The following is a 26,475-nucleotide window of genomic DNA, read 5'->3' as shown; positions in this document are numbered from 1 at the left end:
GAGATTTTCCTGTATTCATTCGTTATTAGCTCACAGCTCTCCCGTCAAAGGGCTTCACACATAGCAGACGCTTGGTAGTATTTGTCAGTGAACTCAATCCAGAAGCTCTCCATTTAGAGGAGAGGCAGTGGGGGAGACGGGGAGGGAGGGAGGGAGTCCTTGAACCACGTCCTGTGATTGAGGAAGCAACTTGGTTGTAGGTAAGCCCTACTCTGGCCAGCCCCCATAACAAGATGTTTTCCTGTGTTATCGAATTTAATTCTTCTATTAACCCTATAAGGGATAAATTCCATGATTATCACCATCTACATGTGGTGATGATATATACAAAGACTCAAAGAAATTAAGTAACTTGCACAAAGCCATAGCCATACCCACCCCCACCCCACCCCCCAGAAGCAGCTGGTTTGTTTGGCTCCAATGCTAGGATTTCTCTAGTGCAATGTTCTGTATCTCTTGGGAAAGGCATTTCTCCTTCCTATATCTGCTTCCCCAACCTGAAAATAGACTGTGATATGGGATGACTACAAGATCTCTTCAGATCTCTGGATTTCTACCTGTGTAAGTGCTTTACCCAAGGGTTGAGAAACTGTGGCCCATAGGCCAATTCCAGCCAGCCAGTTGTTTTTATAAATAGTTTCATCAGAACACAGCCACACAGGGGCACCTGGGTGGCTCAGTCTGTTGAGCATCTGACTTAGGCTCAGGTCACGATCTCATGGTTCATAGGTTCGAGCCCCGTGTCAGGCTCTGTGCCGACAGCTCAGAGCCTGGATCCTGCTTCGGATTCTGTGTCTCCCTTTCTCTCTGCCCCTCCCCGCTTGCACTCTGTCTCTCAAAAATAAACATTAAACTACAACTTAATTGCTGACAATTTGGGAAATTGAGCAGTACACATAAAGCAACAAAAATCTTCCTTAGTGGTGGCATCCAGAGATGATCTCTTGTTCCTTTGTTCAACAGCTATTTTATTGAGCATGTGCTATGTATCAGGCATCTCTCCAGGCATTGAAGAGGAGGACCTGAGACAGTCCCTGCCCTCATGGAGTCTCCTGTCTGTGGTGTACTTTTCCGAGAGCTGCTCAAAAGCCCCGTGGCCAGCATTACACAGAAGTCCAGTCTGAGCTCTTAAGCCATCTGCCCAAAGGCCTGGAAACAGATAGCCTGGTAATATGGAACCATTTAGAAATGTCAAATCATAGAAGATTTATTTTTCAAAGAGCAGAATCAGAGGCTCAGAGAAGGATGCTCATCAAAGCCCTTGGGAAGGTGAAAGAGTCCTCCAGAAAGGAGTATTGTATCCAGAGCTGGAACCTCAGACTCTAACCCTGCAGTGCAGAAAGTTCTCTAGGCTATGGACAGTGCTAATAGTAAGACCCTCCCCTGCTTCAGAGCAGGATAGAACAGTATTTATGTTTTACTCTAGAGAAGATTTCGTTTTGATGCCTTCTAGGGACTGCCAAATCAATGGGAGAGCCTTGGAGAGTGTAGTGGTAGGAGGTAGAGGACCAGGCTCTCTCTGCTATAAGCAAAGGAGGGTAGCCATGGAAAGTAGGGGGAAGATGGTGTGCCCAAGAGCAGAAAAGGAAAATCACTTATGCTATGAAGTCACAGGAGAGTTGAATCCACTGGAACTACGTTTGCCATCCTGTGAAATTTCCAACATGGTGCTCCAAAGGCCTTCATCCAGTAATGAGCCAATTGAATTTTAAATGACCTTACACCAGGGCCTGCACTTCCTATAGCAAATCTTGTGATTTAACCTGCAGGTGCATTTTTTGAGTAGAAGAACTTAGTATGATCTCTTTAAATACAGTGACTATTAAAAAAAAATAAGCTAGGAATGAATGATATCAAAGAGATCAGCTGCCTCACTTGTTTGCATGTTTTCATGACCTATATCTCTGCTTCTTTCTCAACGTGTGGGAGCCGGTCATCCTCTGGGAACTCACGATTACTAACTCATTTAACCCTCACACAAAAACCCAGTAGGGCGTATTATCATTTTTCACATAAGGAATCTGAGGGTCAGAGTGATGATGCACTATGCCGAAGTCACACCGCTGGTTAAGCAGATCTGAGACCCAAACTGAGGTCTGTTTGATTTCAACATCTACCCTCTATTTCTCTGCCGTGGATCCTTCACTTCTGCTGTTTCAACTTCCCATCTCCCAAAGCAGTAAAAACTGGAGACTTCCCTCTTTTAACCCTGCTCAAAAGTCCTGAGCCCCAATCCCAGCCCCTCATTTACTCCAAGAGCTGCAAGCCACCTCCTTTAAAGTCTTATGGTTTATTTTCCCACCTTTAAAAGGAGGCTAACTATATCAGTTCATCACCATTGTATCCTGTGTGAAGCATAAGTGCAAAGTATTTCAACTGTACTCTTGTTTCCCCTATTTGGGGGAAGTTTCACCAAAGGGTTTTAAGAGATAACTCATTGAATTAGCATTTATGACCCACATCCTGAAGAACTATCTGCTGAGATCATTACACTTTTCCTTTTAAATATCCATATGAAGAGGTAGGTGTTGGATCTGCTCACAGAGCTATAGTTGCTGTTACTTACTGAGCACCCATATTACACCAGGTATCGTATCCAAGGTAGGAATGAGCAAGAGGATTACAGGAAGTTGCTGGACATGAAGAGTCAGGTTGACTGAAAGGCATACCTGGACACTCATAGGAAGTTTCCCTCTGAAAGTGAAACTTCCCCTACGCTCACATCATTGGCCTGGGGTAGAGGGGAAAGAATGGGTTTGCTACCACCTGAATTTTGAGAGATAAGGAAACTTGAGTCAGACAGGGCACATGGTAGTTAGAACTACAAATCAAAGCTTTGTTGTTAAAAGGGAAGTGATTGCTGGTTTTTTAATGGGTTTTCCCAGCCGAACACAGAAACTGATCTTCAATTACACTTGACTGCTTCTATCATGATAGCAAGTGAGACACAGAGAAAAAGAGATTGTTCTCCAGGGACATTTACTCTGAACACTTCATTATCCTGGCTGAGGGGATCTCGGTAGGCAGAGAATGTTCTCCCATTGGGCCGAATTGGGAGGGGCAAGGACCTGCCATATGTCACAACAAACTAAAAGACAATAGGGTGAAATGAAGGACCCTCATTTCCATGAACTTATTAACTCTTTCTCAAGGGAAGAGCCTGAGACAGTGTAAACTTCCTGGAAGACTCCATACACTCCATGCACACAATCACCCCCTTCTTTCTGGCTCCAGGCACATGTCCCAGGCATCCCCAGCAGAACCCGTGTTTAAGAGGCAGCCTCACTCTTAGCAGTCAAACTTGGATCAGTCGCCCCTGGAGCTTCAGCTCTAGCACACCTAAGAGATTTGATCCAGAATGAAGCAGATGAGAGCCGCTGATCCTTCCTCCCCCTTGCTGAAATTCCACATTTCCCAGAACTAGTCCCAACTTCCTCCTGCCTTTTAAAGGTGGGAATGGTAGGAGATTTTGATTAGAAGCCCCTTTGCAAATTCCCTGCTGATTCTGAATTTTTCTCCCTAATCTCCCAGTCCCTCCAACCCCAGTGCTGGATCTGCCCGATTCTGAGAACACTAAGTCCCCAAAGGGGTTAGATTTTCCTACCGGGAACTGGCTTCCTCCCCTTTCCAGGCTGAAAAGTGTGAACACCAATTATTAGACCAACGGGTTCACAGGTGGTCTCATTCAATGTATGCACCACCCCTCCCCCTGCACTGTCCGCTGCAGTATTTCTCGGATGAGGAACTGAGGCTTAGAGAGGGTCAGGGGGTGTCCTCTGCCTATGGGTCTGTGAACGGTGGATCCTAAAAAGCCCCTTGCCCTGTTCTTCTGCAGGTCAGAACCAGCCTGCACGTCCAGGTGCGCCCCAGGCCTCCTTCCTTTCCCTCCTCGGCGCCCTGGGGAGATGCAGGTGAAACTCTCGTAAAGCTGAACGGTTCCGGTTTCATTCCTGACCCGGACCCAGGTGGAAAAAAACTTCATTCCCTCAGCGGCTTGGTGGGCGTCTGCTCCCACCAGTGCTGTGGTGACCTCGCGGCCGCAGAGCGCCATCCTGGGAACTGCTGTGTCCTGGAGCTGCGAATAAACCAGCAGGCAGTGGCCCTGGGGACACCCGGCTCCAACCGTCTGCGCAGCTAGCTGCTGGCCACGCGTTGCTTTCACGGCTAGGAAGAAGGCCCAGCGATTCTAGTTTTGCCCGGAAAGCGGAGGCGCTTTGATATTCCGGGTTTAAACAGGAGAGCATGGCCCAGGCGGCCAGCTCCCGCGAGGCTTGGGCAGCCTAGGTGCAGCCTGGCTGCTTGCGGGGCTCACCTTTGGCTACTCCCCTGACCATAAATTAGTGGGCGCCTCCTCCCAAGGGTTCTCCGGGCCTCCTTCCCGCTCGCCTACGCTCTCCGGGCCAGCAGTTCTGCAGATCCAAACCTCCAGACCGTGTGGTAAGGGCCTGGGGTCTGCAGAACGGTAGGAGGGGTAGAGCTAAATGGGGTCGCAGCGATCCGCACTCACCCCGCCTGACACCCCCACTTCCCCCGGGTCTCCGCGTCCATTCCCAAGGAGTCAGTTTCTCCTCCCCAGGCTGTCTCTCCCTGCCGGCCACCTGCATCTGTTGGGATGCCTCCGAAAGTCTCTACTCTTTGCATCCTCTTCCATCTCCTTCCAAGAGCACCCTAACTTCTTCCAGCTCTCATCTGAACCCCCAAAGGGCAGTTTCTTCTCTCCAGACTAAAACTGGACCCGCAGCGGGTGGAAAAGCCCCAAAGCCTCCCACACTAGGCTGCAAGCTACTTGCTTACCAAGTCCAAAGGTCAGCTAAAGTTTGGCTGATAAACAGAACCAGTACAAGAAGGTCTTCAGCCCCCCAGCGTGAGTACAATGGACCCTGGCAAGCCCTGCTCCCGGCCCGGGTCTCCAGCTCTCCACGTCTGCTCCTCATGCGCTCCCTCTCTCGCTTTTCCCCCCTCCCCACGACCATTTGCATCTTGCCGAAAGCCGGGCCCTCCCCACTAATTTGCATATCTTATATGGCCTAATGGTGGCGATCATGGCAAGTTAGAAGTTTTCTGACTCCTCTCGGAGGAGACTCCGGGACCCCGGGGAGTAACAGGTGTCTGAAGGGTGGGGGGGCTCCTGGACTTGGGGTTCGCTTGTGAAACTCCCCTCCACCCTCCTCTCTCGCGCCCACCCCCTCATCCCCTTCTTTTTCTGTCCTTGGAAAATGGTGTCCAAGCTCACGTCGCTCCAGCAAGAACTCCTGAGCGCCCTGCTGAGCTCCGGGGTCACCAAGGAGGTGCTGGTCCAGGCCTTAGAGGAGTTGCTGCCATCCCCGAGTTTCGGGGTGAAGCTGGAGACGCTGCCCCTGTCCCCCGGGAGTGGGGCCGACCCGGACACCAAGCCTGTCTTCCATACTCTCACGAACGGCCACGCCAAGGGCCGCCTGTCTGGGGACGAGGGTTCCGAGGACGGGGACGACTATGACACCCCTCCCATCCTCAAGGAGCTGCAGGCGCTCAACACCGAGGAGGCGGCCGAGCAACGGGCGGAGGTGGACCGGATGCTCAGGTAGGCGCGGACCGAGGTGGAGCCCCTAGAGCCCGGGCCTTGTGCCTGAGCTCCGCTGCTTCAGACCCCTCTCGCCAAGTCCGTTTCCCACCAAGGAAGTCCCCCGGGGGGCGCTCCGCTTCTCTCCCGACACCTGGACCCCTCCCAGTACCTCAGTCGGAGGGCCCTGAATCCCGAGCTCCCTCTCCCCCTGCCCAGGCCAGCGCCCCGGACCGCGGGGTCCTCCCGGCCTGGGAGAACCACAGCGACGGAACCTTTTGCGGGAGGATTGCGCGCGCTACTGAAGGTGCGGGTGGGTGCAGTGAGACGGTGGCCACTTCCCAGGAGCAGAGACTCGGGCCGCACAAATCCCGGGCCGAGCATTTCTCCCGGGCCAGCCTCCTACCCGGTCCCGGGAAACGCAGGCCGGCCTCGGGCGCAGCGTACTGCTGTTCTTTGCAGAGGGCCTGGGGGCACCCGGGGCCGGCACTCGGGGGGCCAGTGCTCTGGAGGGCACTCCCATCTGCAGCGCCCATGCAAGGCCCCAGGATTATCCGGAATCCTCAAAGCCGGTTCAGATTTGCAAAAGGAAATGTTTGCGTGTCGCAGGGCCCGGCCTGACCCGCACGGGGCAAAAGAAGCACGTATCTAAGCAAGCGCGGGGGGCGCGGGGGGGGGGGGGGCAAATGCGGCTAAGACCACATTCGCAGAGGATTTGGTCGCCTACTGAGAAAGAAGGGCGTTTCCAGATCTCGCCCCCGACATCCCGGCGTCCTGGGGAATTCAGGCAGGCTGGCGGGTCCGGGATCCTTTGCAGGGCCTCTCCGACCGGCCGAGGGCTTTGACAGCTGGTTACTAATTATCCAAGGAGCCCAGCGGTACCCTTAGACCGCACGTCTCTCTCGGCCGCTTGGCTTGAGGACCGAGCCCCTCGCGTGGCCTCGGACACTTGAGCGCCGCGGTTTCAAGGCAGGGGCCAGGACCAAAGTTGCGCTCTGATTCAGGCAGCCTCGGTCGCACGGCCGCAGCAGCAGTTTGGAGTGGGATGTGACCTTGCATTTGAATTTGCGATCTGAGGGCCCAGCGGCTTAGTCTCTAGCAAAGACAATGGGGGGATTTCTAGTGCCCCCCCCCAAAGTATTTGGCCATTCGTAGGTTTGGGGTTCCTGCCTCGCAGTTTCCGCGAGCGGCGGAGGTTTCTCCCGCGCCGGGGTTCGGGCGCAGGAAGGCGAGGGGTCGGAAGAGAAGCAGCTGGGGCGACCGGGGCTAACCGAGCTCCCGCCGTCTGCCACGGGGAGCCAGCGGGGCCCAGGCCCATCCACCTGGCTGCAAGCGGCCGCTTGTAGCGGGGCTCGGAGAAGATTTGGGCAGCGCGAGGCGACCCAGGGCCCCCTCCGCACCCAGCCCCGCGCTGGGCTGGACGCAGCAGAGATGTAACATAAACGGCAGCACGTGGAGTTAGGGTGTTATTAATTTATTTCTATAAATCATCAACAGAAAGATACACAAAGAGTCGTGATTAGGTTGAAAAGAGAGGCGGGTTATTCATTGGTGAAGTTGTAAAGGCGGCTTAGAGGGGGAAGGAAATCCAAACGCCGACGCGGGTCGGCTAGCCGCTGCCCTCGCGCACGCCTGGCGCTGCGGGGCGCTCCCAGCCAAGCCCCCCGGCGCCGGACCTCGACTGCCCCGGCCGCCCCGGGTCGCGCGCACCTGCAGGCCCTGCCCGGGCCTCGGCCCTGTGCCCTCCGCCCAGCTCCTGGCTCCAGCGAGGCGGGGAGGAAGGCGAGGGGCCGAGCCCCTCACCCCGGTGTAGACGCTGGACAGACCCAAGGTCCCCCCCCCACCCCCGCTTTCCCCGGCGGGCGCCGCCTTCCCTCCCCCCACCTTCGGGAGTGCTCAGACTTTATTAAAGTAATTTTTCAAGAAATTGCTAGCGGTTCCCAGGTCATTGCACGGTCGGCTTCTGAGCACTCCCTTTTTTGCCCACCCTGTTCTAAAGCCGAGAGAACAGAACTAAATTCACTCTTTGGACTGCCTGGACGCTCTTTATACTTCCTAGAAGGGAAAGGCGACAGGGGAAGGTCCGGGACTGAGCGTCGCCCAGCCCCGGGACCCGGGCTCCGGGCTCGGAGCCTCCAGCGCCGGCCTCTGCCCTGGGGCGCCTGCAGCGTTTGCAAAGTGGGCTGCTCCCTGAGGAAGCCAGAGCTGAGGCTTCTTAAGGAACGCGGGGCGAGCCATGCCGGGGTCCAGGGCTTTCCTGCTCGTGGGCAGCAAAGTCACTGTTGGAAAAGGAGCGTGCTGGGCCCACTCGGGGCGCTGGGGTCGGGCGTTTGACACCTACGCCCCGAGCACGGTGGCGGCTCGTGCTTCTCCGAGTCCGTGTATTTTTGGGGGTCGGACCCCCCCCCCCCCCCGCCCCATGTAAGCTGTATTTCCAATGAACAAACGTAAGCGGCTTTCAGGGCGCTTCCCGGTGAACCCAGGTGAATTCTGTGGTCAGACCTGGAAAGGTAGAAATAACTGCGCCATCTTACCCCTGACTCCTGTCCTCAGATCCGGGCTCAAAGGTTTGCTGCTTTGCAGGGTTTCCCTGGGCTTTTTTTTTTTTTTTTTTTTTAACCTTCCAATTGTTAGGCTAATATTTCTTTCCACAGAACCCTTCGCTCTAAAGAACATTACACTATTTTGCTAGGTTTCTGAGACACACGAAATGAACACAGGTGAAGAAATTTGAACAAAACGGAAATAGTCAAAGAATCTGTTAAAGCGATATTAACTTTGAAAATCCAAACACTCCAACTTTTGAAGCAATTGTATTTGTTGGAAATGTTTTTCCGCCCTAAAAACCTCTGTGGAAATACTCGTGAGAAGTAAGCTTTAAAATGATCGTGGGTGTTTATACGGGTATGTGCATTCCATGGACCTGTTAACACTACTTTTAGTCAAGGTGAATTTTACATGTGTGAAACTGGAACGTGTTTTCACATTTTTTGTTTTTGTTGTTAGTTTATTATGTTTTGTTACTTGGATGTAGCTTTATAGATACTCGGGAAATGTACTAACATATATAATTAATCTTAAAAGTTTGTCTTTCCCAAAAACATCTCCACCAAAGCCTGTGATTTCACGAATTTAATACCAGACTTGTTAAAATAGCCACAATTATTCAAATGCTTACAAAATATGTTTAAATTACTAGGTTTTTAAATTCATCAAACAAAAACTAATTTTATTTGACCTACGATAGGCACCATTTAGAAATGAATTGGCTATTTCATTTACAACACTATCCGTTTTGTCCTCTGCTTTACACGTTCTTTATTGTTTGGTATGAAACTAATTTTTTCCCTTCGTTTTTTGTTTTGTTTTTTTTTTTCATGTTCTATGAGGCTACTAGGCACATCAGCATACAGTAAAGGGGTGCTGGGTCTGTTTTAAAAGTTAAATATACAGCTGTATTAAACAAACAGTACATGTGATGTATTGCATTAATACTCTTGTTCTATACTTTGCCTCATTTTCTTAATTTCTTGTTTTAAATTATATCTCTCACTTTTAAGTTAATAAGCAATAAAACATACTAGCGAAGTTGAAAACACTTTAAGTGCAGTTCAAAGGCCCTAGTACATTGCTATAAAGAAGCTTATGCGTGCCTGTGTTTATGAGAAATGAAAAGCATACACAAGTTCTATCCCAAGCTTGAAATTTATGAAAGCCATTGCCTTCCAGAAACCCTTACCCTATATCAGGGAGGAACTTCAAGAATACAGGAGACCACGGCATTTGGAATGCTTAATATCTGATTCAGAAATTGAAAATATCCCCACTCTGTTTCATCTGAGAGGTGGGGCTCTGGTGACTTGTTTTTTGTTTTTGTTTTTGTTTTTTTTTTATGTTTATTTATTCTTGTAAGAGAGAGAGAACAAGAGCAGGGGAGGGGCAGAGAGAGAGGCAGACACAGAATTGGAAGCAGGCTCCAGGCTCCGAGCTGTCAGGACAGAGCCCGACGTGGGGCTCGAACTCATGAGCCATGAGATCATGACCTGAACTGAAGTCAGATGCTTAACTGACTGAGCCACCTAGATGCCCCTGTTTTTTTTTTTTTTAAGTTGCCTCACCTCACTGGAACAATTCTTCACTCCAGGAGGAACATCATTGTAGTTCTTAAAACTTTTCTGAAACTCTGAAAACTGTTTAGCATTTGGCCAAGAAGTTCTCCTTGCTTCTCAGGAGATGGGCACGCGTTTCACTCCAATCGCATAAGCTAAGACACCGAGACACCCATTCGGAATGGAAATAAGGTAGAAGAGGTCTAGCATCAGAACTGATGCTGGCCCCCATCATTGCAGGATCAGCCAGCCCTGCCCTGAGCTAATGGCATCTCCACTTTCCAGAAGTGGAAAATTCTTGCCTTCAGGTCCCTCACTTTCCAGGAAAATGGAGGAAAGCAAAACAAAATGGGAACTTTTCTTTCTGCTTAATGAGAGAGAGCGTTGATGGTGCTGTCCCATCCCTGAAGACAGGAAGTCCTCCTCACCTTTACCCTCCTGATCTCATGTGAAAGGGACGGAGTGTACTGTATGGAAGATTTCATCTCCCTTTTTTCTAGGTTCTGTTTTGGCCTCCCCTCTCTCCCAAGGATGGAGAAGTGGGTGAAGATCAAAGTTTTGCAGAGAGTTTAGGTAAAACTCCTAAAAAGAGAATCTTTCTCCCCAGACATCTTCCACCAGAATCCTAACCATCTGCTTATCTGTCTAGTGAGGACCCCTGGAGGGCTGCCAAAATGATCAAGGGCTACATGCAGCAACACAACATCCCCCAGAGGGAAGTGGTCGACGTCACAGGTCTGAACCAGTCACACCTCTCTCAGCATCTCAACAAGGGCACCCCCATGAAGACCCAGAAGCGAGCAGCCCTCTACACCTGGTACGTCCGAAAGCAACGGGAGATCCTCCGACGTAAGTGCTTTAATCCCCCCTCGACCTCAACCTGTGGTGACCTTTGCCCTGATTCTGACCCCCGTGGGATGCCTCGTTTCCCCTTCATTGAGAAGGCCTACATAGCACTTGGCAAATATAAGGAAGCTGGCAGGTGGATTTGGTTTCCATAGTTATTGTACAATGGATTGGCTTCAATCATTTTCTTTTCCCATGGTCCTTACTACCCAGCCAGCTACCTTGACAAGTGCTTAGTGTATGTAGTATACCTTGAATTTTCTGGTCCCTGCTTCCAACACCCTTCTCTTTGAAGCCAAGTAAGTCACAGTGGAATATTGTCCCCCAAGTCAGCCAAGCAGCTCCCCCTTGATATATAACCACAGATCCGAGTTTCCAAGGAAGACATTTTGTAGCGATCAATAATATTGATCACTGTTCCTGTTCTCTTCCCTCCCCTCTGAAGAGAGCATACAAAATTGAAGATATTTTTATATAGAGAGGTATTCAGAACTCGACCCTGATATTTGGGAGGGTGGGGGGAGGGTGCGCGCGCATCCCAAAGCAACTCAAGGTGATTACTCACATTTACCAAGATCCATAAAGCTTTGAGACTTGAGCCAGTGACACTGCCTGATGAAGAAGGTTCTCTGGCTAAATCAGGACACAGCACAAGTGTCTGCATTTGGAACTCTGACCGATCAATACTTGTCATTTCCATCCCCATCCCCAAATCTCCTTTCTGTCCCAACATCCCTTCCTCCTAGTAATACCAAGAGATTTTTGTTTTGAAGTGTCGGGAAGTTGGAACAGCATTTGAATGATATTCTCTGTTTATTTTAGGACAGCATACTTCCATTATCTTTTAATTATTTCCATCAGCCCCTTTCCTAGTAAAGTTTTGTATGAGCTTCTGCCCTTCCCGTTATACTATCCTCTGGGCCGTGGGCTTCTCTGTCTTTAAGATATCAGTTTCCACTGCCTTCTGGGTTGGAATTTCTCCCTTCTCACTGGATGGCCACTTTTTAAAATCATTCTTGTTTTCTGTCCTACACTGCTCTGAAGTGATTGTTTCAGTATTTATGGTCTCAATGTCTGTGGGCTGGAAAGGCCTTCATGGCAGAAGGAAAGGTTTTAGACCTCCATCTCCTATTGTGGCTGCTTGTCTGAAGCATTAAATGGATAGATTAGAAGAAGCAAAGCGGCATAGGAGAAGAGGCCCACTCTGGGTTGACTCACCATCCATGGTGACTAGGTCTTTAAGAATTTGTGTGTCTGACATGAAGCAACTCTCTGTAATTCCTGAAAAGGCCTAGAACATTCTCAGGAGACACAGTCTCCGAAGGCCAGGGAACCATTGGGCCTGCCCTCGCTCCAATCCAAACCCCATGTGGTGTCTCCAGTTTGAGCTGCCTCTCTGTGTTCAATGAGAGTCCCCCCAGAAAGGAGAGGGAGACAGGAAAGGCCAGCTAGAAGCTTTGAAAAACACACAAGTCCTAGAAAGTTTCACCACATGCTTGAGAAGAAACATTTTACAAAAACATACGACAGGCTCTGCCAGGGATTTTTTGAGTTATTGTTATTACTGGTTTAAAGCCACGTGAGACCTAAACCTTAAGAAACATTCCTTCATTCTGTAAATACTGTATGAACATCTATTAGGTGCCAAACACTGTGTGGGGCTGTGAGATACAAAGGCCCTTTTCTCCAGGGACTTACAGCCCAGTGGGGGAGATGATATGTTTGAGTGGATCATGACAGCAGCTTTCTAAGAGCTGTTATAAAGGTGTACACAAGGGGCAGCAGAGGAACTGCTAAATTGCCTAGAGACCTCACAGAGGGCTTCCTAGAGGAGGTGATGTTGGAACTAATTCTTGAAGGATGAATATAAGACACGTAAGCATGGGATAAAAATTAGGAAATGAGATGAATAAAAGAGAGACACAAGTGAATGGGGTGTCTGGAAGGAGAAAGAAATGGGAGAATTTAAAGATGATACATGGGTGCCTGGGTGGCTCAGTCAGTTACGCGTCCAGCTCTTGATTTTTGGCTTAGGTCATGATCTCACGGTCATGAGATCAAGCCTTGAGTCAGGCTCTGTGCTGACCGTGCGGAGCCTGTTTGGAATTCTCTCTCCCTCTCTCTCTGTCCCTCCCCCGTTCTCAAATAAATAACCTGAAAAAGATTACATAAATTTTCTTGAGAAACTAAAACTAATAAGTGATAATATTCATGGGCCCATCTGCACATAGAGAACCTGCTTGTCCAAGCTGGCTCTGAGTCTGTAAAGAGGCTGTTGAAACCAGCTTCTCCAAGGTAATTTTTATGGGCAGTGAACATTTTCTGTCTCTCCGCTCCCCTCCCCCCACCCCGCATTAATCTAGAAGGAAGTGGAGGAGAGGTGGTAGAGACCAGAGTTTGCTTCTTCAAAAATTGAGAAGCTAGGGCCCTGAGGTGGGGAGAGCCTGGATGGTTCTGGGCCCCCACAGGCAATGTATCAAGGCTGATCCCGGCACACACATAGTTCTGAACACAGTGCCAGTGGCTGCCCCCTCAGAGGACAGCCCCGCGCTTCTGGGCGGCTGAGTGAGCCTCACACCTGCCACAGACAACAGTGGAGTCCATTGTATTACCTCCACCCAAGTCAGACTGGAAGGTTTGGGGCATGTATTGGTTGGGTTTTGTTTTTAGCAAGAGATGATGCATAGGCTGCTGATAAGGAACTTCGTGTCTTTAGGCTGGGTTATGTCCTGGCTGATGCCCCACATTCATGCGACTTCGGGCAGGTCCTGTAACCAGTCTGAACCTCTGTTTCTTCAGTTACAAAGTGGAGATAATGATACTTCTTGCATGTAGAGGTTGTGAGAACTAGACGAAGGGATATACTTAGAGGACCTTGTACGATACCCCTCCAGGGGAGTGGTTCAATAAATATTCATGGTTATCACATCTCTTCATAGCACGTGAAGAGCCTCATGTTGATCCTGGGTCCTTGGGATTATCCATACTGGCTTTTGGCTCTTACTTATGGTGACTCCACAGGGTCACAGTGAGGAGAGAAGACCCTGAGTGGGGAACTTCTTTCTCTCCCTCTTATTGTCCCTGAGGTAAATGCACTAGTTGGCTGCCATGAAGCCAAATGACATAAGAGGTATGAAAGCACTTTGAGAGACATGGCATCCATAGGAATTCGGGTCCCCATCACCATCCTGACTAGAGGTAGATGTTCTGAGAGACTGTTGAGTGCCCCTTAGGTGTTCACCCAGTCCCATTCCACAGGCAGGGAAGCTGAGGGCAGGGGGGAATTAGGTGACTTGGCTGGGACCCGCCAGTATCCAACCGAGGCAGTGGCTTCCTGCCAGTAGATTTGGCAGAACTTTCTCTCAGGTATCTAAAGCAAGTGTTGGGAACCAGTGAAAACACCACTTTAAGTAGCCTGAGAATCATCCAAAGTGGGTGGGGCCCAAATCAAAGGCCCCAGTGACATGTTTGGTCCATCCACCAAGGAGTCTGCTTGTACCTTGGCCAATCGGCAACCGGTTCAAACAAAGCCCAACACCACCTATCGCTGAGTCCTGAGTCCAGGCTGGTTAGAGGCCCACTGCTTCTGAAGATGGAACCAAATGGAAATGGATCCTTAGATTGGTAGTAAGTTCCCTATTGCCGGAGGGAATAGACTGGAAAAACACATGGTAGGGTGTTGTCAAGGGGATTCAAGCATTAAATAGTAGTCCCGACTTTGAACCTTGGAGAATTTTGGAACGAGTTGCCTCTGAGACCTGCAGGAGGGACTCTAGGAACGAAGAAAGAAAAACATCAAGGTCCAGAACATGGGGACCAGGAGTTAGGAAATGAATCTGTTATGTGTCCTTGCTCAGCAGGGCGGTTGGCCTCTATGCTTATTCATCTGTAAAATGGAACTAATGACCCTGAACCCTGCTTCATGCAGATATGAGGAGGACAACAACAAAGTTCGCCCACAAGTAAATATCAAACCTCATTTAAACCATATAGGCTAGGGTGTCATCACTGGGTGAGCTGCCACCTTTCATTCATTCATTCAACCAAAAATGTATCGACAGTACCTGGACCCTGGGAATTGGGTGGACAGGGAGCATCATTTCACCTATATTTATCTTTCTCCAACTCATTAAATGCCATTACTAGAAAGATCCTTTGTCTGTAGACTTGTGCATTTGCCATCTTTTAAATGTGTAGGCAAGTCTGTGAGACATTTCCCTCTGGGGCTATTTCCCTCATAAATGGACCCCTGGACACACACATACACACCATCACCTTTGAAATGATCTGAAATCAGAGAGCTGCTTCTCTTTCTAATATAAAACTCCAGTTCTATTTATTTCAAAGTACCAGTCAACAGGTTTGGGTCCTGGGTTTTTCTAAGAACATAGCATCATAATGTGGACCCCTAGGATCTATGAGGAGAGAGGAGAGGTGGGGAAAGCTGTTTTTAGTCTCTGAATATTTTGTCTAAGTGCAAATTGTACCTTTGAGCCCTTTCCCTCTAGACCTGAGACTTGGTTGAGCTCATCCTCTTGGACACCAAAACACAAGATGTCAGGATTCAGAGGGTTGCTTCATTGTCTGAGAGCCAGTGATCCAATGAAAACACATTACCCCTAAAAACAATGGTTGGTCATATTTGAGCTCCTTTAAAGAAAGGAGAGGGGTGCCTTTGTGGGGCAGAGTGAGGTGGGCAGAGAGGAGCCTATCATGGGCTTCCCCTCTGTACCCCACACCCCACATGAAATAACGGCAGATGGCAAAGCTTTGGGAAGAAGAATAAAAGTGTTTTTGTCTGTCCGTCCGTCCGTCCGTCCGTCCGTCTGTCTGTCTGCCAAGTGAAGGCTACAGACCCTATCAAATCTACTCCTCTCTCTTTGCAGAATTCAACCAGACAGTCCAGAGTTCTGGAAATATGACAGACAAAAGCAGTCAGGATCAGCTGCTGTTTCTCTTTCCAGAGTTCAGTCAACAGAGCCAGGGGCCTGGGCAGTCCGATGACGCCTGCTCTGAGCCCCCCAACAAGAAGATGCGTCGCAACCGGTTCAAATGGGGGCCCGCATCCCAGCAAATCTTGTACCAGGCCTACGACCGGCAAAAGAACCCCAGCAAGGAAGAGAGGGAAGCATTAGTGGAGGAGTGCAACAGGTAACACGACCAGAAACTCGCTCGAGCAGGCAGGCAAGCACACGGACCTGAGATCCATCCCCTCAGTCCCAGGATATTGAAATACTGATTATCCAGCTAAGTGTGGCTAAATTGGGGTTTCCCAATGTGCATTCCACGGAACCCCAATTTCAAGTCAAATAAGACTTGAATAAGTCAAATAAGTCTCAAATAATTTGAGAAACATCAATCGGATGCATACTTCCTCTTGGGGAGTCATGGCATAAAGTAACATATTAAAGATTCCAAGAAGGCCTAGAGTCAAGAGACTTACTTGGCTTTGTTGAATTGATTGTTAGCTGTGGAATCTTTTTTTTTTTTTTTTCTGGGGGATATTTACACCATGAGCTATTATTGCAGGGAAGATACTCTGGAGAATCCTGGTCTAAAGTATGCCAGTGAAATGAGAATCATATGTCTGACCTCCATGCAGACTAGGGAAAAACCATTGGTCTAAAAGGAAACTTGGCAGAAAAGACCTGGTCAGATCTGTCCAATCCACTCTGCCCACACTGAATAGAGTTCTTTTGGTATCTTAACAACTACATGTAATTTTAAAGAAAACTATTAGAAATCCTTGGGATACCTTATTTATTTCCTTATTTATTCATTCATTCATTCCTGCCATCCTCCCTGACTCCAACATTGATTTTTTTTTAAGTTTATTTATTTATTTTGAGAGAGAGAGAGCACTCGCATAAGTGCGGGAGGGGCAGAGAGAGAGAGAATCCCAAGCAGGCTCCATGCTGTCAGCATGGAGCCCAATATAGGGCTGGAACTCATGAACCATGAGATTCAGACCTGAGCTGAAATCCAGAGTTGGACACTTAACTGATTGAGCTACCCCGGTGTCCCTCCAACACTGACTTTCTTAAAAGTCTGGTCTTTGCTCTGGCCAACACCTGTGGTCTCTCTGTTTCTGGGCTGGGCTGGCTCTAGCAATAACATATGGCTGGGGAGGTCAGGCCAGGAAGGGGGAGGCAAAGCAATCAGCTTGGACATGTCACAGCCTATACTCTGTCCCCCTGCTAATGAGAAGCCCCCTAGCATCCAATGGTGTCTAAAAGTCTCTGACACGTGGAATTGGGGTTTCATGGGCAATGATAAAGCTGGAGACCAGCCACCTGGGCATGTTCTCCTTGTACCTCACCCAGCCTGCCTTTTGGGGAGGATTCCTGTGGCACAAATGAGGAATTTGGTTTCCCTGGCACCCTTTGGGGGTATCCAAACCCCAAATGACCAGAAGTCCCTTTGAAGGGAACCAGAGCTAGTGAAGGATGTCACCTTTTGTAGGTCGGGAAGGGTAGCAACATAAGATGTCAAGAGGCCCAGTCTGGACCTTCTCCCTGAATTACCTGCCTCTTGACTACTCTCTTCTTGTAAGGAGCCACACCAGAGGCCTATGCCCCTCACTGACAGGGCCACAGAGCTTGTGCTGCACCTGTGTTTGGCCCTATTCCCAGCATGTCATCAGAGAACTACTACACAGGCTGGACTTTTCTCAGGACAGGCTTTTCCCCAGGATCTAGCTCTATCCTTGGCCTCTTCGTACTCCTAACCGAGACCACTGGGATTGTGTGTCTGGGGCCAAACACCGGCAAGCCTCCCCCTGGCTGTCCTTGCTCACCATCTCCCCCACTCTCCATCCTCAGGGCAGAATGTTTGCAGCGAGGCGTCTCCCCCTCCAAAGCCCACGGCCTGGGCTCCAACCTGGTCACTGAGGTCCGTGTCTACAACTGGTTTGCAAACCGCAGGAAGGAGGAGGCGTTCCGGCAGAAGCTGGCCATGGATGCCTACAGCTCCAACCAGACGCACAACCTGAACCCCCTGCTCTCCCACGGCTCTCCCCACCACCAGCCCAGCACCTCTCCTCCAAATAAGCTGTCAGGTAAGCCCAGCCCAGGCCTCACTGCCTCGGCAGCCCAACCATCCTGCTTCCCGCCATGGGTCTCATCTGGGTCAAGACTTTTCAGAGGAGGAAATGCTCTGGGATGGTGCTCAGGCTGGCCTCCCATTGCCAGAGTGTTCTTGTGAAAACAGTGTTTGGCTGTGGTCAGGTTTCCTCTGAGTCCTTGCTCAGCCTCCAAGAGCCCCTCTCCCCAGTCTTCTCTGGTCCCCTTTCTTCTCCCTGTGTGGCTGCTGACTCAGCAAGTCAGTGCGGCTGTCAGATTAGACGGAGAGGCTGCCTTATTGGCATGCCAGGTCCACACTGCAGGCAAAGGGGTCACCTCCTCCACCCCTGTCCATATCCTACCCCAGGGCTCTGTCCAGCTCCAGCAGGAGGAGCCCAGGGGCCTCTGGGGAAGGGCCACTCTGTTGACAGTCTCTGCTTGTTCTCTGCCAGAGTTTGGGTGGAAACAGCCACATAAAGTCTTTGCACTGATGAATCGGCCAAAACTCATTGAGTACCTACTGTGTGCCAGGTCCCGGCCTGAATTAGCATGCCTCTGCTGTGGGGTGTGGGTTTATCAGGGTGGAAGCTCTATATGCTGAGTGTTCCATCACGCATAGTCTGAAGGCACTTCTCCGCCTGGGGCTTAGTTCTTCCAGGAAAGCTGGCTTCCCAGAATTAGGATGCTTATTGAGGCCAGCGTGGTGCCCGTGTAGAAAGAGTATGGCATGGTCTCCCACCTGCTCTGGGGAAGGGCTTGCAAAAGGAGAACCAAGCACCATTTCCAACTCAGGGTTGGTTCTGAAGTCTGTTGCTTCCTTGCCTGCTGGTTGCTCCACTGCTTGGAGAGCCCTGAGGTCTGGGGCTGGCCTAAGTATTGTGGGGCCCAAGCTTTTGTTCCACTCTGTGCTCCCACCAGGATCTCTGGGAGCCTGAAACTGTCCGGCATGAAGCCAGGGCCAGGGCTAGGGGCTTCTCTGGATCCAACTCCCATAGAAGGGGAGGCTCAGCCGCACAGGGAGTAAGTTTTGGTTACCCTTGAGAGGCAGAGGAGCCCCTAATGGACACTGGTCCGATTGCAGAGTAACCCAGTGCCTTAATGGAAATTCAAACCAGGGTTCAGAGGGCAGTGGCAAACGGCATGTGGCCTGCACTGAGCAAGACTGGAGCACTTGCCGCCCGCAGTGATCCACGGAGCTGGCTCTGGAGCTGTGGGGGGCGTGGTTGGGGCAAGGGGCATTATTGAGGAGACAATGGCTATTGTGTTGGGACCTGTGATCTCCACACCAAAGTCAGGGAGCCTGCAAACCAAACAAAGGCCCAGCAGCTTTCTGACAAGCTGGGGTTGTGGTGAGGTCACCACAGGGTCGTTAGCTTAGGCCTTCTGTATATGGACAGGAGACAGAGAGGGGCTGGAGGGACAGGGACAGGTCCTGGAATCTGAGCAGGGTGGGTGGAAAATACAGTCCCAGAGCCCTCTGAGTGGAGTCCCAGAAGGCATGGCCCACTTGGAGTGGGTTCTCTGGGGTCTCCCTAGATGTTGGCCTTTGAAAAAAATCATGGAATGCTGGAACTGGGCAGAACGTCAAAGAAGGAAACTGAGGCTCAAAAGAAGCAGTGACTTGCCAAAGTTATACAGAGCGATGGTGGCAGATGGGACTGGAACTCAGGCCTGCTGATTCCCACTTGGTACAGCATAGATGCACACGTGTCCCTGCCCACAGGAGCATATTGTCTTCTTGGGAAGACATTGTGCTGGCATGGAGGGCCCAGAACCATCTAGGGACCAAGGCTGTCTTTCAGGGCTTTGTGTGTCTTTCTAGGGAGAGACTCCTATTTATGGAGCATTAATTATGGGACATTGTATATTTTCAGTGGCTGCCCTTCCCCTCTGCCTTAATTTTCACTCGGGGCTCGTCAGGATAGTCCTTTCCATGCCCAGAGAGTGGATGCTCTGGACTTAGTTTTGAAGCCCACATCTAGCCAGCCAGATTGATTCCCATAACTGCAGCGTGACCCAGCCATGTAACTTCTCTGAGTCTGACTTTCCTGTCTGTAAAATCAAGAAGTCAGGCCTACCTCATCAGGTCCACGTGAGGATTAAATGAGAGAATGTATAAACACCATCTTTCCCAATAAACTGTAATTGCTATCATTATCACTCTTGTTATTACAGCGGTGGGAAGAAGGACAGGCAGCAGAAATCCATTTCCTTCTAAATTTCACACACTGGGGCATTATTCCTAAGAGGCAGTGACATGTGACCTGGCCCTGGGAGTGGAAGCAGAAGCGGCCACTGGGCTGGGGCCTGGGGTGCAGGATGCTGGCATGCGTGTCTGTTTCCCCCTCTCAGGTTGCCAGGGGGGGGCACGTGAGGTGTAATGGGGCTGCTGGGGAACGCACCCAGGGCTAGGCCGACAGCAGGCTGGAGCCCAGCACTCAGGGAGGGCTACGGTCCATAGAGCCTCATGGTGCACTTCCTATCATGGGCCCCACGGCCAAGGTACACTCTCTAACCAAGCCCAGAATGTACGTGGGTGTAGAATACAAAACGAGCTCTGTGGAGGCCGAGGAGAGACCAACACCCAGAGTCAGCAGCAGCACCAAACACCCTCCAAGGCTAAGCTGGGGAGACAAGGCCCCGATCTCCCTCCCCCGCACTCCCTCCCCTCTGAACGCCAGCCTCTGAGCCAGGAGGACTGGAGGCACTTTAGAGACCAATCTTTCCCTTGAACCTTCTTCCTGGAGAGGAGAGCATCCCTTCCCTAACGAGCCGCCTTCTCTCCCAGCCACTCTGGGTGTGCTGTGGCCCACTTGCCCACGGTGACCACAGTGTGACCCTGGTCCTGGAATGTCCGGCACAATAGGAGTGGCAGGAGGAGCACTTTGCCTCTGTCAGCGGCTGATTGGTTACAAGGTGCCCTACAAACACGCTGTCAGCAGAATCAGCTGTTTTCGGCGTTGCCCCTCCCGGCTTTACAATCACACACCAGCATGCAGCCCAGGGTTGTCATGGCTTTGTCTCCCTTATGCATGCTTAATTGCCAATTAAGTTGGGGCTTTGAACCAGCCTGGCTGCCGCTGATGGGCCTTCATCTTTCCAGTGAGTGTCACAGGGGCACCCTTTGTTTGCTCTTCTTGGGGGCCTGAAGTTACTGTAGCAGGCTGCAGGCGGCCATTTATCTTCAGTCTGGAAGGCCTTTATCTGCACACACACCCCCCTCCCAGCCCTGCTCTCGCCAGCAGGAGCTGTCCCTGGTTATAGGCCCCATGACAGCCCATTCTGAGGCCATTGAGCAGGCCCGGAGTGATGGCCCCTACCTCCATTCTGGAATGGAATCAAGAGAAAGGCCCCCAAAAGGTCAGAGAGCAGGGCTGTGGCGAGGAAGGGGACTGGTTGGAGACAGGTGCTTGTATTGATTGGCTCGAGGAGGAGGAGGAGGAGGAGGAGGAGGAGGAGGAGGAGGAAGTTGGCATGGAATGGAAGCTGGGCTAGCCTTGGCCCAAGCCTTGGGGCCCAGCTGCATGATCTGTGGTGGCCTGGCTCACTGTACCCTTTGCTCCAGCCTGCAGCTGTCTGCGACAGCAAGGGGGGAGCAGAAGGTCTTCAGCTTTCATTCAGCCAACACATCATGTCCTCACTCTTCTATCATCTTTTGGGAAGGAGATTGAGGCTCATTCTCCCAGAGGTGAGAGGAAGCCCTTCCAGAAGAATCTTTGGGTACTTTAAGTGGAGACCTTTATTTCTGTGGCTGCTTACTCCTGCTTCTCTTGCTCTTTCTCCAAGCCTAGTGGACTTGATGGTCAGATCAGAGCTTGAAACCCAGAGAATCCTGCCTCCCACCTCCCCCTTGTGGCCTCTCGCATGCCCTACCAAGTCACCCACAAGAGTCCAAAGACTGAGTCTCAGACAAATCAAACTCTGGGCCAGGATATCTGTGTGGTTGCTGCTGCTTTCCCTGATGCTGAAATCTGTAGGACCCAAGGAAATCTCAAAAGTGCCCAACGGAAGGGTTATGGCTAATGTGAATAATCATAACAGCTAGTGTTGATTAAATATTTCCTGGGTTCCAGGCCCTGCGCTGAGTGCCTCCATGCATCATCTTATCTAATTCTCATGACAACCTTGTAGGGTAGAAACTTTCTGTACCCATATCCCCATTTTACAATGAACGAAGGTAAGATGTTTGGAATGTAGATAATTTGCCCAAGTTCATATAGTTAGCAAGCAGTAGAGACAGGTTTTGAACTATTACACACTGACCATCTCTTCTGCTTTATGCAGATGCTAAGAACTTTTCAGGCATGGAAACCAACACACACACAATACCCCCACAGTCCCTTCTTTTCCCACATTCTTATTGCTCCCCTCTGAAAGACAAAAGGCTTTAGGAGAGCATGGCCAAGGATGGGGGTCTCCCAGTCTGGCTAGTTTACTGCTTCCCCTGCACCAACTGTTGCCCCTGACCAAGGTAGATTCTGCACTCTGCAGAAAGAGATGTGAGCCCCCTCTTCCACCACCCCATCCCCATCTGGGCAGGGATTTGAACTGCCCTTGCAGTCGGCACTGTCTGGGGCACTAAATGCCTTAACAACTTAATGGGGCTTCTGAGACAGCCGGGTCACCTCAGCTCACCTCTGAAGCTCCGCCCCCTCCCCGGGCAGCAGACAAGGGGCGGGGCGTTTATGAGGGTGGTCGTAAAAATATTCATCTCGGCAGCAAAGGTCCCCATAGTAAATAAGCCCTATTGTCCCAAAGTAGCAGCTTATTTCAGTTCAGAAAAGAAACAAATGCCACCTTGAAACATCTGGTGTTTTAGGAAACCCTCCCTGACTGGGAGTCCAGGGGTGGACCTGGCTCCACGTTTCTCCTTCAGAAGGACTTTATCTGACGGCCATTTTATCTGCTGAATTTGAAGGTCATTTTATCTTGCGGTACCACCCTGTCGGCTGCCGCTAGATTGAGGAAGACAATCAGGATATTAATGAGATTAAGAGGCCCAGCCTTCAGAGATTCTGCTGGCAACCTCCTCCTGATAGTGGACCGAGCCTGGTCTGCATACAAAGAAACCTGGCTGCTGGGCTGGTGGGGCTCAGAGCTTGTGCACAAAGGAGCCAGGAGATACTGGAGTGCTATCACTGTAGGCAGCCCCGTGGGCCATGCCTAATCCCCCTGAAGGACCCTTAGATGATTCAAGGACTCCTTGTTGCCTCCAGTCAGCACTGAGGAGGAAGGAAGCTGCCAGTAAACACACAGCCCCTGCCTGCAGGTTATAGAAGTGCCCTTGGAATCTGTTTGTTGAAGGTTTGATGGGAACGGACAGGAACTTGGGGGGAATTAAGCACCAGAGGTACAGAGAGCGGCCAAAATCTGTGCAAGGGCCTTTGAAGCTAGCTGCTCGATGGGAAGGCACAAGATCTGGCATTTTGCCTCTACCCACTTTTCGATGAGAAGTACAAGCACAAATGGGGAAGCTATATATATATATATATACACACACACACACATACATACACACCCACATATATGAAAATTCATATATATATATGAATGTAACATAGCCCCAATATAAGGTCAAATGAGGCATTCAGTTGTGGTTATCATCCTAGGAACTCTGGTATAGGGGTTGGCAAACTTTTTATGTAAATAATTTAGGCTTTTTGGGCTGTATAGTCTGTCTTCACAATTACTTGACTCTGCCTTTGTGGGATAAATGTGGCCATGAACCATATGTAAACAAACGAATGTGGCTGTCTTCCAACAAAACGTTATGTACGGGACTGAGATTTGAATTTCCTATAATTTTCAAATATCACAAAATATTCTTCTTTGGATTTTTCCCCCAACCGTTTAAAAAGGTAAAAGCCAAGCTGAGCTCATGGGTCCCACAAACTGCTTTGGCCTGTTTGGACCACAGTTTGCGGACCCCCACTCTAGGATAATGGTTTCCAATACCTTGCCACACTTTAGAATCAACTAGGGAGCTTCTAAAATCCCAATACCCAGGGGTGCCTGGGTGGCTCAGTTGGTCAAGCATCCGACTCTTGATTTTGGCTCAGGTCATGATTTCACGGTTTATCAGTTCGAGCCCCTCATTGGGCTCTGTGCTGTAAGGTATTCTGTGCTGCTTGGTATTCTGTCTCCCTCCTTCCGTGCCTCTCCCCTGCTTGCTCTCTATCACTCTCTCAAAATAAAAATAAATGTTAAAAAAAATGTAAAAATCCCAGTGCCCAGGCTGTGCCATAGATGCCTGACCATCACCCTGACGTGTGATACAGATTGAAGATAATCTGGGGAAATGCTTTTCTAAATCCAGTGGGTGTAGCAACGAGTCATATACTATGCAGGCAGACCTGAATTCCAACCTCGACTTGGCCTGTGTGACAATGGGCAAATCTCTGGGATCACTAAGCCCCAGTTTTTCAATTTGTAAAACGGGACACCAACTCATGCAGAGGCTATGAGGATTAAATGAGCTGGTGTATGTAAAGCACCCTGGATGTAGCAGGTGCTCATGAATGGTAGCTATTGCCATTCCTTGCAGGGCCTTGTTTTGGGTTTTTATTCCCCCTCTTTCTCTCTGTTCCTCTTGGAGGTTTCTTTCAACCCTGACTTTTAGAGAACTTGAAGGGTTTCCAACTAGACACTCATCTTGGTGTTTGTGGCAGATTAAGTCTGGCTTCTTGTATAATGCAGTTTCTCATTCTTCCAAGAAGGACTGCTCTGTGACATCCATAACGCACGTCCAGTGCCATATCCAGTACCATAGGCATTTAGAGCAAAAAAACAGAGCTGGGAAGCGCCAAGGATTGTGGGGAGGGGCGGAGGCTCATGACCATGTAGCAGGAGGTCAGGTTCATAAGATGACCCTGAATTTCCTGTAGGGCATTTTTCTCCTTTAATTTAAGGAGGCGCGAGCACCCTGCTTGTTAGTAATTAGCCCTGGGATCCTGCCAATTAGAGGGGGTGTGGTACTTTCTTGGTGGAAGCCCGATCAGAGAAGCTTAATGGCCTTTGTTCTTAGGAGGGAAGCTCCCCCAAATTTCAGGCACAAGAGCAGTAAGAAGGGGAGGGTGGACACAACTCCTGCAGTGAACACAGGAAACCTCAGAGGCTCCAGAGGGCTGATTCTCTGGAAGCTGCTTCCCTCAGCCTGTGAGCCTGCATCTGCCTAAGATACGCCTTCCTGTTGCCCTGTGCTCTGGCTTCAGCAGCCCGACAAAAGCACCACTGTGTGAGTTTAGCCACTGAGGAGTCAACCGATGAAGCCCAATCTCTAATGCTTTCAGGAAGTCAAGAACCATCTTTCTCAGAACACAGACTCACCTCCCTCCCAAGCTGGAAAAACACCATGCAGATATCTTTAGTGTTTAATGACTCTCCCAGGGAAGTCTCCATCCCCTGAGGCAAGCTGGCTACGGGCAGGCCCTTGCCTGGACTGCACTCAAGAAGGGTGTATCTGGGTAGCAAGGGGTAGCATCCCCAAACAGGCTTGGGCTTGATCTGTGGTTCCTTCACTCTCTGATGGTTACTTGGGCTCGTTGAACCTCAGTGTGTTCATCTATAAAATAGGGATCAGGGATTGTGATGTCTGTCTCCTCAGGGCTGATGTGAGGTTTAAGTATGATAAAGGGCCCAGCAACAAGGTGCCTGACAAGGTATTGTTGGGTTGGCTCAGGAGCCCTTAGGGCCTTGAGAGAGAAGAAGAGCTTTGGGTTTCCTTGGGTTCTTGACTAGGGTGTGGCTTGCAGTTTCACCCTGGAAGTTTCCTTTTCCATGAACCCTGCTTCTCATTTGAGACATCAGAAACCATGAAACCCAAGTATTGGCAAGACCTGTGCTTCTTACACCTCCATCCCAGCCCACATAAAAGGCATCTTGGGAGCTCATTAAAAACACCCACATCTCCCCCACCTACACCTTTTAGAATCAGAACTTGATGTTGGCGGGGGGGGGGGGGGGGGGGGGGGCGCGGGGGTGGCGGGTCAGGCGTGGAAAGTTTCAATAAACTCTCTTAAGAAATTTGGATATACAGTCAGGGCTGGACATCACAAGGCCAGATGGAGCATGAGGGTCTGAAGGGGTTGATGATGATCCTGAAGGCCCTTTGCTAAACTAGGAGAGGTGAGGCCGCTGGGGGAAGGGCCCTGGACTAGGATTCAGGAGACCTGATCCGCGAATGAGAAGGGGTGACCTTGGGCCAATCACCTAACTTCTCAGGGATTCTGGCAAATGAGGGTGTCGGACCTTTCAGCTCTGACAGGTGAGTATTTGGAGATTGCATGTAGCATCAAGTGTTGAGGCCCAGGCCCCTGCTGCCTGAAGTAGCAGAGGGACTTGGTCATTGTGATATCTTATTGTTAAGCTCATCATCTGTCTGTCTCTCGCTCCTTCCCCATTTCAGGAACTGTGTGCTGTTACAATCCTTCCACCTTTATTAGGGACCATTAGAGCTTTACAGCAGCAGCAGATTGGGTGGGGCCAGTCACAATAAACAGATTTATAATGGGTGTAAACGAGACACCTATCACTGCTGAAGGTTAACACTTTCAGGGCCTTTGAGTGGCAGCCTGCATGCCCATTGCCTTCTGGCCCTACCCAAGGCAGGGTGCCGCTTCCTGGTCAGCACCTCTTGGACTGGGTTGGTGATGAAGCCCAGGGAGTTCTTGTTCAGCGAGCGGGGAAAACCTCTGAATAACATCTCCCATTTGTGTCACATCAATTTGCATGGTGGGTACAAAATAGCTGCTTGATTTATCTCAAGATGTTTTACCAATGGAAACAGAAACAAGCCTTCTCCTCCTTCTTGAGAATCTTCCTGCTGGGTGAAGTATAAGGTTTGCATCCCTATATGTCAAAGAAAAAGAAAGAAATCCAGTAAGTCTCATTCTTCCTGTGAGGAAAAGTAGTTCCCGGAGTC

The 26,475-nt window shown here is 50.2% G+C and overlaps 1 protein-coding gene and 1 long non-coding RNA gene across 7 annotated transcripts in view; one reads left to right on the top strand and one right to left on the bottom strand.

Annotated features, from left to right (window-relative positions):
* Positions 1-2,962: 2,962 nt before the first annotated feature.
* On the bottom strand, positions 2,963-4,898 carry LOC109251972 (uncharacterized). Its single transcript, XR_002073798.2, has 2 exons — positions 4,795-4,898; positions 2,963-4,075 (listed from the first exon to the last, which is right to left on the bottom strand). It is a non-coding gene; the product is annotated as an uncharacterized LOC109251972 (long non-coding RNA).
* HNF1B (HNF1 homeobox B) overlaps positions 4,849-26,475 on the top strand; it is a 53,478-nt gene continuing 31,851 nt past the window's right edge. For 2 of the 6 annotated variants that reach the window (XM_053892728.1, XM_053892727.1), the window contains exons 1-4: positions 4,875-5,560; positions 10,298-10,497; positions 15,459-15,645; positions 17,316-17,551. In XM_053892728.1, coding sequence (XP_053748703.1) covers positions 5,217-5,560; positions 10,298-10,497; positions 15,459-15,645; positions 17,316-17,551 — 967 coding nt within the window. In that variant the 5' untranslated portion in view covers positions 4,875-5,216. Of the gene's footprint in view, positions 5,561-10,297; positions 10,498-15,380; positions 15,646-17,315; positions 17,552-26,475 lie in introns of all 6 variants that reach the window. The other 4 variants (XM_019423996.2, XM_053892729.1, XM_053892726.1 and 1 more) reach the window with 4 other exon arrangements.

The sequence above is a fragment of the Panthera pardus genome, unplaced genomic scaffold, assembly GCF_024362965.1.
Source record: "Panthera pardus isolate Hobbes unplaced genomic scaffold, ASM2436296v1 HiC_scaffold_3, whole genome shotgun sequence".
Lineage (NCBI taxonomy): Eukaryota > Metazoa > Chordata > Mammalia > Carnivora > Felidae > Panthera > Panthera pardus.
The sequence above is the reverse complement of the archived record's forward strand: the minus strand, read 5'-3'. Positions and strand labels throughout refer to the sequence as shown.